Source organism: Dioscorea cayenensis, chromosome 14 (genome assembly GCF_009730915.1).
Source record: "Dioscorea cayenensis subsp. rotundata cultivar TDr96_F1 chromosome 14, TDr96_F1_v2_PseudoChromosome.rev07_lg8_w22 25.fasta, whole genome shotgun sequence".
Lineage (NCBI taxonomy): Eukaryota > Viridiplantae > Streptophyta > Magnoliopsida > Dioscoreales > Dioscoreaceae > Dioscorea > Dioscorea cayenensis.
Window position 1 is genome coordinate 1,541,135 of NC_052484.1, and position 12,233 is coordinate 1,553,367.

The following is a 12,233-nucleotide window of genomic DNA, read 5'->3' on the forward strand; positions in this document are numbered from 1 at the left end:
AAACAAAATATATTAATATATTTCCCAACAAAATGAAAAGAACCCTAATTAACGCCTGCCACATTTTGAGCATCATATCCACAAAAATCACATCCCTACACACCGCCCTAATAAAATCTCAAACTACTGCATATGTTTCACATGTTAGAGCATCTTTCGTACAACAATCACATCCCCACACGCACACACACACCCCTTTAATGAAATATATAAACTAAAGAGCCTTCAACCTCAAACCACTCCAATCTAAAGCTTTTGCAAAGAATGAAGAAGATAACAATGACTTCATCCACTCTTCTCCATCTCTTCCTTTTCTCCTCCCTCTTCTTCTCTTGGTTTCCAAATGCCAAGCCACAAGGTGCTGGTGAGTGGTGACAATATATATATATATATATATGTGCATGCATTATGCTTTCCTTTAATATATACTTCACGTTGATATATATATATATATATATATATATGATGGTGTAGATATTGAGGATGATTTTAGCTACATTGAAGGGAGTCCTAATGGTCCTGAAAACTGGGGAAATATTAAACCAGAGTATGCGACCTGCGGCAATGGCAAAGAGCAGTCACCCGTCGTTTTGTCTCGTGACTATTTGCAATTTAATACAACTTTGGGGCCTTTGCAAAGAAGTTATAAGGCCACAGATGCAATATTGAAGAACCGTGGGTATGATATAATGGTACGTACATATACTAAATTACTAATATTAAGGTTCATGCATTCACTGACATTACCTACTTGTGATTTCTAAAAAAAACAATTTTTTATATAATTATTAACTTATTTTTATATTATATAATAAACAAACATTAAAATTTATAAATTTATGGCTTAAAAATAAGTCATGTCTCAATTATGTGGTAACTACCACAGAATCGAGTATACTGGATTAATTTTTTTTTATTTAAATAATGGACTAAATAAATTAAAGAATTGATCACCAATAATCATATAATACTTTTCAAAAATAAATTTTAATTTTTAGTTAAAGTTTTCAATAAAATAAATTATCACTTAAATTACTAATTTTTTTAAAAAAAAATTATAATTTAGAAATAAGCCAACATATATAAGCTTACAACTACACATATACATGCTTTTAAAGTGTATTTCTACCCATAAAATTGTCAGTAATATATATATATATATACACACCTCCACCCCCTAATTAATCACAAAGTAAATTATTACACTTATTTGCACTCCAGTTTAATTCATCTAGTCCATTTACCATGCATGCGTGTCCATGTATATATATATATATATATATATAATGTTTTCTTTTTTATTTTAATTTATTTTTGGATGGATGAGTACAGTTGGGATGGACGGGTGATGCTGGTTCACTGGTGATCAATGAAACTGTGTACTATCTTAAGCAAATTCATTGGCATTCCCCTGCAGAGCATGCCACTTTTGATGGCACAAGGTCTCTATTTATATATATATGTATATATATCTTGTTTCATTAGATGGACATTTAATTATTTTATTTATTTTATTTTTTTTTTTTGGGGTGTGTATAAAACTTATATAGATATGAGCTTGAGTCACACTTGGTTCATGAGAGCGAAGACCAAAAGATAGCAGTGATTGGTATTTTCCACAAACTTGGATCTCCCGACCCTCTCCTCGCAGAGGTAATTAATTAATTAATTAATATTCTTCTAACTTTTTATTACTAATTACTAACTTAATTTATTAATTATTATGTAGCTTGAAGACTATATCAAGCAGATTAGCACAGCCCGTGATTCTGAAGTAAATGTTGGAGTTGTTGATCCAAGTATTATTACTATTCAAGACACTATATATTATAGATACATGGGCTCATTAACCACCCCTCCTTGCACTGAAGGTGTCGTATGGACCATCACTAATAAGGTAATTAATTAATTAATTAAATGCTTGTTAAACTTAAATATATATCTTTAATTGTTAAAATGTTTAACTTTGTATATATGTTTAATGTTTAATAGTTTGGATCTGTTTCACAAAGCCAAATAGATTTGCTGAAAGGGGCAGTGGATAATGTGAGTTTTTCTCTAAGCTTAATTAATTGGATTTTAATTAATTATTGATTAAGTTTGATTAACTTTTGGTAATTGATTTTGTTTTCAGAGTGCTACAAACAATTCAAGGCCAGTGCAACCTATCAATTCACGTATCATCTGGTTTTATGTTCCTTCAAAATCAGATGCTTGATCCCATGCAATATGATTAAGCTTCAATGCTAGCTATGTATCTTATTATGTATAATAAATGGGAAATAAATCTTTTGATTTTATTTCCAAAATCTATCTTAATATAAATTATATTATTCTGTTTTATCTTTACAATTGTGCATGGTTTTTTTTTTTCTTTGTTTCTACATAGTTGAGCTAAATGGATATTTTTGATATTATGTCCTCAATTGCCTTCCTCTTTCACTCTAATTAAGATAGTTAAATGAGTTATTGTGGATAAAATAGTTAAATATTTTCATTCTTTTTCCATGTAACCAATCATTATTTCAACCATATCTAGAAGTAAAAAAAAACATATATTAGAAATTAATTTTATTAAAATCAATCTCTATTTAAGAAAGAGATATAAGCTATTACAACTCCTCCAACACAATATTTATATATATTTACCCATAAATATTTTAAGTGAATATATGCAAATGAAAAAATAAAATAAAATAAACAACCTCATTTCCAACCTTTTTCATTTTAATCACTCAATTTTAAAAAATTATAATTTGATCACGAATATATGCGATTAACGACAATCACATATGGCATACTTCAGTATATCTTTACTCATAGCTATCATCTGACCTGACATATATCACATGTAATTACTGTTAATATCATACATTTAAATGGATAAATCATAATAAAAACTAAATTTTAAAGACCAAATCTTAATTGTTTTAAATGGGATGAATGAAAAAAATTGGGACCATTTAGGTTTACCTTATCTTTTCTTTCATCAATAATTGTACTACATCTCTTCCACCAATTTATTCTCAAGTAAAAGGACACATATTCTTTTTGTATTTTGTCCCGGTTAATTAATTTCATTCAATTTTTAGAGCAACTGGTTGTCAGCATGCATTGAAGAAATTAAGAAGATAGGACAAAAACGTTTGTTTTTACATATACCTTGATGAGATCTACTTTTCTCTTTAAAAAAATTTGAAAAAAAATCCATTTTTTTTAAATAATTATATGTAACTCTTGAAATTAAATATTTCCTACGCTTAAGTTACCTAATGGTAAATCATGAGTTAGTTTTAACCCAACACATAAAATGACCATAATGTCCCAATTAAGGTCAGCTGCCTATAAAGAAAAAAAACAGACTTTTATAGCTTTTCTTCTTTCAAAGGTGAAAAAGGCAAAATAATAATAATAATAATAAATAAATAAATAAATAATAAATAAATAATCAACAGTATATATCACTAATATGAATTTTTCTAATCATAAATGTAAATTTAGAGAAAATTTTAAAGAGTTATGTATAGTTATCAGTAAGTTAAAAAGATATTCTATATGAACAATCAGTAGATATCACATTCATATATTTGTATGTTTAATAGTTTGGAACTATTTCACAAAGCCAAATAGATTTGCTCAAAGGGTCAGTGGGTGGCTAAGTATTGCTAATTAATTACTAGAATAGGCATTTTTTTAGAATTATTTACCAAACTAGTCATTTTTATTTTTAATATTAAATTTTAAATTTTTAATAGTTGTGGGTTCCACTCTGGTTTTTAATATTAAATAAAATCAGTAGGCCTCACTAGCTTTTTAATATTAAAAATTTATATTTTTTAAAACTGGGATGGTTCTACTAGCTTTTTTAATTAAAAATAATTTTTACACTAAAATCCCTTATTATTTACTAAAATTTTTACAACTAGTTTTATTCCCACGCTCTACTTCCACTAAAAATAAACTCACTTTCGATATTATTAATGAACGAAAAATAATTATATTATATTATAAAAATTATTCAACAAATACAATATTTAAATTATATTACGACATACGACTCTGGACTCACCAAGATTCTGATAATTCTCGATGACTCATGACCGTGATATGATTATGTACGTGACTACAATGCTTTACTGACCGTCCCTCCCTTATATTATTCTGCTTTTATCTTTACAATTGTGGATCATGGATTTTTCTTTACTCTTTTGTTTCTACTGTAGTTGAGCTAAATAGATATTTTGTTTTTAATAAAAATAGATAAATCACGATTTTATTGTTAATAAATTGAGAATATTTTTGATATTATGTCCACAACTCCTTCCTCTTTCCCTCTAACCAAGATAGTTAAATATTTTCATTTTCTTTCTTTTTCCCTAGTAATCTATCATTATTTCAACCATATCTAGAAGTTAAAAAACATATCTAGAAAAATTTTATTTTTATTAAAAATCAACTCTATTTTTAGAAAGAGTATGTTATTCCAACTCCTCCAACACTATATATATATATATACTACTCATAAATATTTTATGATATATTCAAATGAAAAACAAAATAAAATAAATATCCCGTAATTTTTTCACGTGTTTTCATTTCATCCATGCTTTAAAAAGTTTATAATCGATCCCTTATCTCTAGCTTTGTTGATCTTACTACCACTCTCAAACATACTGATCATACATGTGAAGATATTTTCACAGATATTTTTACTTTATCATACGTAATCACCAAGAATTCGTAGATATATCTCGAACGATCAAATTATAATAAAACTAAATATAAAAATAAAATCATAATAAAAATAGGTGAGTACAATAAAAACACACGGGAGGGGAATCATTTAGGCTCATCTTACATTTTCTTTTCATCACTAATGTGCTACATGTCTTCCACCAATTTATTCTCAAGTAAAGGACACAAGTGTATTTTGTCTCAGCATAATAAATTTCATTCAATCTTTTAGAGCAACTTGTTGTCAGCATGCATTGAAGAAATTAAAGAGGATAGGACAAAACGTGAGTATATATATGCCTCTGATGAGATCTATCTTTCTTTAAAAAATTTTAAAAATGGAAAATTCCATAAATAATTATATTTAACTCTTGAAATTAAATATCTCCTCCGCTTAAGTTACCTAATGGTTGTACTATGAGTTAACTTTATAGCTTTTCTTCAGGTGAAAAAGACAAAAAAACAACAATATATATACTATTACATATTAATTTTTCTAATCATAAATGTGATTTTTAGCGAAAAATTTTTATAGGGAAAAATTTAAGGAGTTATGTATGATTATCAGAAAGTGTTAAAAATATTCTATACCAACAGTTAGTAGACATAACATATATATACATATATATATATATATATATATGAAATAAACCAATATATACAGAGTAAAATAATATATATATATATATATATATATACAGAGTAGCTGATATATGATATATTCATCTCATAGGGACGTCCCCTGTAATTCACCCTCTAGGATGTCCCCAAATTCTAGGATGTCCTCACATCAGCCGTTAGGGATAGAATTCTAACTACTGATGAGTAATTTGTAAGAGCGCCCCATGTGATAGTGTTGCACGCTGCCTGAGAGGAATCTCTCTCCTCTCCTTTCTTCTTCTCTTCATCTCCCTAACCTCCTTCTTCTTTTTTCTTCACTTATTCTGCAACATGTAATATCTGCGATTTTTGGCACAAAATGTGAGCAAGGTCTGCTAGGGCAAATATCTATTTTATGCTTCCATTTCTTTCCTTATTATGAATTTATTTCCAAAGTATTATGCTCACAACCTCACAACAAGACACATGTATTCAAACTGCTTTTTAGTTTTTAATTTTTCCACATCTATGATCTTGCTGAATAAGGAAATTCAGCAGTGACATCAATGGTCGCGGCAAGAGAGACGGAGACGAAAATCTGAGTGCAGTGGTTCTGGTTCTGTTCTTCTCCATCAAATTAGATATTTTGTTTTAATAAGACATCAGCCGTTAGATAGCAATCCATCGAGCTGATGGGGACATCCCTTGAAATCAATTCTCAGTGACGTCCCCGTAAGATGTAATGTTAATATATAGATATATATATATATATATATATATCTTATAAAAACTCCATGCTTATCAACATTTAGATCAGCACCTACCACACATGATGTCCAGGATATGTAAATAGTAAAGGTCAGTACAGAGGTGAATGGCGTGGAAGAGATTAAACCTTAGCTTGCTTTATCTACTTATCTCAGAGAATGAAGAGAACAACCATTTACATATAAAGGCTTCAATTGTATACGACCCTTCAACATTAATAACATTTATATACAATCAAGACTATGTAGCTCATACCATTAAATACAATTCTATTTCCTTTTAAAGATCATAACTATAATTAAGTAATACTCGATTACAAATTTGACAAACTAAGTGTCAAAAAGAATGCGCCAACAAAAATCGATCATCTTGCTCAGGCACACTCACCCAATGGATGCCAGCGATAGTTCGCAAATCCACCCACACAGTAGATCAAGAAATCTTTTTGTCCCTCAAAGTTGTCTCAAGCAGGTTTTTAACTTTGAGTAATGAAAACTTCTATAAAATATCTTTGCAAGAATGACATGTTACTATTGTACCAAAGCATCTTTTAATAACTTCAATTTTTTATGTAGAATAATTTTTAAACTCTTAATTTATTAAATTGTAACTTCTAAGTCAAATTTATTCCAACAAATATTGTGTTTTTCTATACATGGTTCTGTTTCATTGTTTCAGTTGCTGGTAGAACAGCTCCACAAACACAAAAATAAATAAATAAATAGATAAAATTACTATGTAATTAAATTAGGATGAGCTTAATTAGGCTAGGCTCATCTTGAGTTGAGCTGAAAAATTGAGTAGCCCAAACTCCAAAAAGCTTGCCTCGAGCCCTCCTCAATTTTAGCCTCGAAATTAGATTTAATAAATTTATTTTTGATAGTTTTAAATTTTAAGAAATTTAATTTTGACTATGGCTGAATTTTTTATTTTTTTAAAGATAAATATTATAAAAATATCAGTATAATAACAAATGATATAATATTATTATATTGTTTTAAAAATTTTAAAAATTATAATGTATTTACATATTTCAAGCTATTAAACTTAGTTAGATCGAGCCTCGGCTCAAGCCCTACTCAATATTAATCTCGGACCTCAAAAACCAAGCTCTAGTCAATTTGAGAGTTTAAAATTTCAATTTGAGTGGGAGTTAGTGTAACAAACTCAAGCTATTCACTAACAGCTTAATCAATTGATGATAAACTTAAAAACAACTGTATAAATTAATGAGTGTTTTTAAAAAATATTTCAAGGCATGTAATATTTGAAATTTTATAATACAATATAGTTATTATTTATCCCATATATAGTTAAATTTTAAAAAAATTATAACTTAAAAATGAATCCATATGAGCTTCTATATGGGCTTCATTGGAAAATGCCAGCAATAGTGAAAGGTCTCTATTTATATGCATGCATATAAAACCCTTAATAACTTTTTTATTTAATCTCTATTATAAATATTAATTTATATATATATATATATATATATATTTATAAAATATGGGTAAATCACATATAAGAGATATACATATATATATGCTGAGTTAATATCTAAAACACGATATGCTATCATCTCGTAATTTGATATTCGAACCCTCTTTTCTGTAGAATACAAATATCTTATATAAAAATTTGATATTAATAAATTATGAAATCATTGATTATATATATTTATATATGAATTTTTTAAGTAAAATTCTTTTTAACAAAGAAAATGACCGAATTATATTATGATAGCATCAATTGCCATTTCATTTCCTTCTCTTTTCACCTCGGTATATCTATGTTTCTCCAATGTACTCTTTTGAATATTCTTACTATAGAAATACACATGAAGTAACAGTAACTTGAATAAAAGCTCTATCATCCACATATATATAAATATATATATATATATATATATATATATTTATATATATATTTTGTGTGTGTGTGTGGTTCCCAATGATAGATTGGTCACTAGCGATATATTTTGTTCATTTTTAGCCTTTTAATTAAGCCAACACAACAACCATTGAAGGGGAAAAAACGCAAATTAATCGTTTTGGTTGAAATGAGCATATTTCTCATTCAAAAAGTCAAAATAAACAATAACCTACTACCAAAGGTTTCTAATCCAGTAGTACTCTCCTAATATAAAAGATGCGCAAAATTTTCAAATATCCCGATTTCAAATTTCACATGAAAACATATAATGATGATGAGTTCTCGGTGTGGATATAAATTTATAGCTAAAAACTCCACATTATAGGGTAAAAATATTTAGGTTAGATAATCAATTTTTAGCATATATGCTTACTTTTAATTAGTTGTGCAATCATTAGCGGACCCAAAAATTTGATACAGTCCGAGCTTAAATAAAAATTAATGTTCATGACATACACTACATCTCAACCATGGCTTCACCCCGAGTTTTTTTTTTCTCAGCCTAGATTTAAATCTTGCCGGACAGAATTCTTTTAAGTTTTTTCGGCCAATTAGCCCGGGTTGAACCTGAAGCCCGGGCTGCCACTTATGTGCAATGCGGCAAATAAATTTAAACCTATACATATATGTTACTAACTTTTTTTTTTCTTCTTTTTTAATTTTGAACTTGAGGCACACATGTCCATGAATGAGACTTGAATCTCCAGCTCCATTCCTCAAGGAAGTAATTAATTAATGATATTCATTACCTTTTATTATTAATTAATAAATTAATTTATTAACTATATTATAGCTTTAAGACTATATATATCACGCAGATTAGCACAAGCAATTTGTCTAAATAAATGTAGTTGTGGAATCCAAGTCATGCAAAGATCGAAGGTGTTGATTGGACCATAATTAAGAAGGCAATTAATTAAATTAATGCATTGTATTATCTTCAATTATAAAGATGCTTAGTTATGTATGTTTTATATGTCGGAGGCACAATATATATATATATATATATATGGCTTTATGTCAAATGTCTGGAGTTGAGCAAAGTATCAATTAAATGCTACAATTAAATATAATTAGGGGTTAGTTGGATTGATTAGTTTAAGTTTTGTTCCCACTTTTTTACTGTACTAATATTCATAAACACAGTAATATTGTTTACTGTCTAGTACATACCGTTGGATTTCCATTAATATTCATAGATTTCTAATATATGGACGTATTTAGATGATTGATGCTATATATATATATATATATAATGATGGTAATCATAAAGAGTGAAGGTGTGCAACAATACTCTTGATGTATGTATCTTGTGATATGTAATTAATTAATATTAAATATAAATTTTTTTTTAGTGAAACATGATAATCTATACATATATTTAAAGTAGTTGTATAATATGATTCAAAAAGGTTAGTGGGAGATTTAAAAAAAAAAATTTTAAGAATTTGCCCTGTTGCATTTAAGTCGGCCATGGCATTAAATGTGATATTAGTAATGAAAAATGCTTAATTTTATCTATTTATTTGCATTAAATATTTTATTAGATATTTCAAATCAATTCTAATTAATAATATTTTACTTTTACTTTATGAGAAAAGTGTACCAATAGTTTGTATATTGTTTTGAAGTAAAATTATTAATCATTCGGGTAATTTTAGATTAATAAAAATATTTTTTAAATATTATTTATAATTATTAATTATTTCTAAGTATATGATATGTAATATATAATATATAAAATTATTTTTTACCCCCTAACAGTTTTAAAAATTTCCAAACAGCCCTTCTAACTTTTGAATTTGCAGGACAACCAATCTTTTTTTGTTTCACTTCATTTTCTCCCCTTCAACTCATTCCGTCTAGTTCATTTAATTGAATTCCATTTTTACCCTCGGCAATGGTGGAAAAAACACATCATCTTTTTTAAAATGACCTAGTTTTTTCCCATCTTTTCAAATATTTTTTAAAAGACCTTGAGCCGCATCTCTAGTGGGCTTCGACCATTTTCATCACCACCTTCTGTTGCTATGCGTTCTTTGGGTTTGCCTTCTGGTTTGACGACAGAATCGGTGGGAAAGGCTCGGCCTTGAAGAGGAAGAGGCCGGCGAGAATCGATATACGGATGTGGGATGTGCTGTGCCTTAGAGAACCGAAGAAATCGGATGGGCGTAAGGAGGATGAGGAGGGGGAGTGTATTCGGTGTTTTGTAAGAGAGAAAGGAATGATTTAAGACTTATGTCAATCCCCTTGGAGATTCTTAATTGGTATGTGTGTGTTTTTTTTTAATACCTATTCATCCAATTTATGTCAATTCTTTTTGTATAGATAAATTTGAAATGGTCGGAATGTTTATCATGGGGTTGATTGTTGGGAGTGCGTTGCTTAAACACACCAGGATTGATAAACAAAAACAAGGTAATTTAAACAAAAATAACTATTATTAAACAGAAACTAAGACTATTAAATGGAAACTCGTTACCTTAAACAGAAACCTGAATTATTAAACGAAAATAAGATAACTTAAACAAAAAAACTATTGTTAAACGTAAAAAGCATATTCGAAAACAGAAACCAAAACTATTAAACAAAAACTAGTAAACTTAATCAGATACGCATTAACATATAATGTAAAACTATTGAAAACCCAACAAATTAAAAGTAAAACATTTAACAATGTGCTCTAACGTAATTGGATAAACATAAACGAGTAAATTAAATAGTAACCGAGACTATTGAACGAAAACATGTTAGCTTCAACAGAAACCCGGATTGATAAACGGAAATAAAATAACTTAAACAAAAACAACTATTGTTAAACGTATAAACGTTAAAATTTATCTTTACGTTTAATGTACTTCTAATTTCATAGGGATATTGATTGGAATTTGCATGATTTAAAAGAGTACTAGTAAAACAGTCTAAATTTTATAGAACAAGAATTAATTCATGGTAAAATAGTCTAGAGATTGATCTATATATCCATAAAAAGGTGGTTTTTTTTATTTTCTAATTCCCTAAAGTTCTTATTCCAAGATATTTTCTTTTAAATATTATTTTAAGCATTTATTAAAAAAGAACAATTGAATTTGAGTTTAATTTTAATTTTAATTTTTAATGCAATATTTTCTAAATGAGTTTTTGGAATCTAAATTAGTCCAAAATATAATGTATTATTGTACTAGCAGCTTAACTTATTCTGTTTTCGCTTAATAGTGTATGTTTCTGTGTAACTAACCCAGTTTTCGCTTAAATTGTATGTCTGTGTTAAACGCTACTCTGTAATTTAAACATGAACCAATATTATTAAACGGGAACAAATTTTTTTAAACAGAAAATACCTAAGTTACACGAAAACACGTATATTTAAACAGAAACATAATTTAATCTCAAAGTTTCTCCTCAACCACAATCTCACGGCTTTCATTTGCTTCATCACTACCCTTCTCCGCAACCATACTCTCGGATTCCTTGGCATCTCTAACCATAGCAACCTCCAAGTTTTCTCCTAATTCATCTCTGCCTATTTCCTCCGCAATTGCATTTTCCTTCTCCTTTGTCTCTTCAACCAGAAACTTAGTATGATTCCCCAATTTCTCACTCTTCTCTCTCTTCCCCTTCTCCTCTTCCAATGCCACCAGCTCCTCAACCTCTCTAACGATCTTCATGACCTATTTCTCCTCAACCCCAACACCAGCAGAGCTTGTCTACAGATCCAACTCTCCACCATCGGCTAAGGTTGCATCAACGGAGTCCTCTAAAGGGTTCTCCAGCTTCAAACCATTGTTGTCTGTGTCTGTCATTCATTGCTGCGGAGAAAATGAAACAACACTGCAAACACCCATAGATCCAAGAAATGATTGAGGTCCGCTCCGGCGATGGTGCACTTCCGTCGAACTCCCACACTGTCGCCGGCGGATCTAGGTGTCTCCGCCATGACTCCGATCTCCAGATCGGATTGCCAACCCAACCCGAGATCTCACGGATTTCGAATGGAATGAGCAAACAGGCTAAAGAGGACAACCAAGACTCCGTTTAGAAGAAGGACCTTTCTTACAAGTAGATAAAGACCCGTAGAAAATAGAAAAAGATTACACTAGTAGACAAAGGTCATTGTTGTCAAAAAAAAATTCCCAACCGACCGTTTAGGTACTTTAACGACTTGATGGGTTTAAAAATAAGTGGAGGGAAAATGAGGG

At 29.0% G+C, this 12,233-nt stretch overlaps 1 protein-coding gene across 1 annotated transcript; it reads left to right on the forward strand.

The window, feature by feature from the left end:
* The first annotated feature begins 203 nt into the window (after positions 1-203).
* On the forward strand, positions 204-2,343 carry LOC120275830 (dioscorin dioA3-like). The gene is made up of 7 exons (XM_039282545.1): positions 204-364; positions 475-692; positions 1,333-1,442; positions 1,551-1,653; positions 1,730-1,897; positions 1,993-2,046; positions 2,135-2,343. The coding sequence occupies exons 1-7, from the start codon at positions 265-267 to the stop codon at positions 2,216-2,218; spliced, it is 837 nt and encodes a 278-aa protein (XP_039138479.1). The 5' UTR covers positions 204-264; the 3' UTR covers positions 2,219-2,343.
* Positions 2,344-12,233: the final 9,890 nt, after the last annotated feature.

Coding starts and splice junctions, on each gene's coding strand:
- LOC120275830 (XM_039282545.1), top strand. CDS start 265: ATGAAGAAGATAACAATGACTTCATCCACTCTTCTCCATCTCTTCCTT. Junction 1,654..1,729: donor CCGACCCTCTCCTCGCAGAG/GTAATTAATTAA, acceptor ATTATTATGTAG/CTTGAAGACTATATCAAGCA. Junction 2,047..2,134: donor TGAAAGGGGCAGTGGATAAT/GTGAGTTTTTCT, acceptor TTTTGTTTTCAG/AGTGCTACAAACAATTCAAG.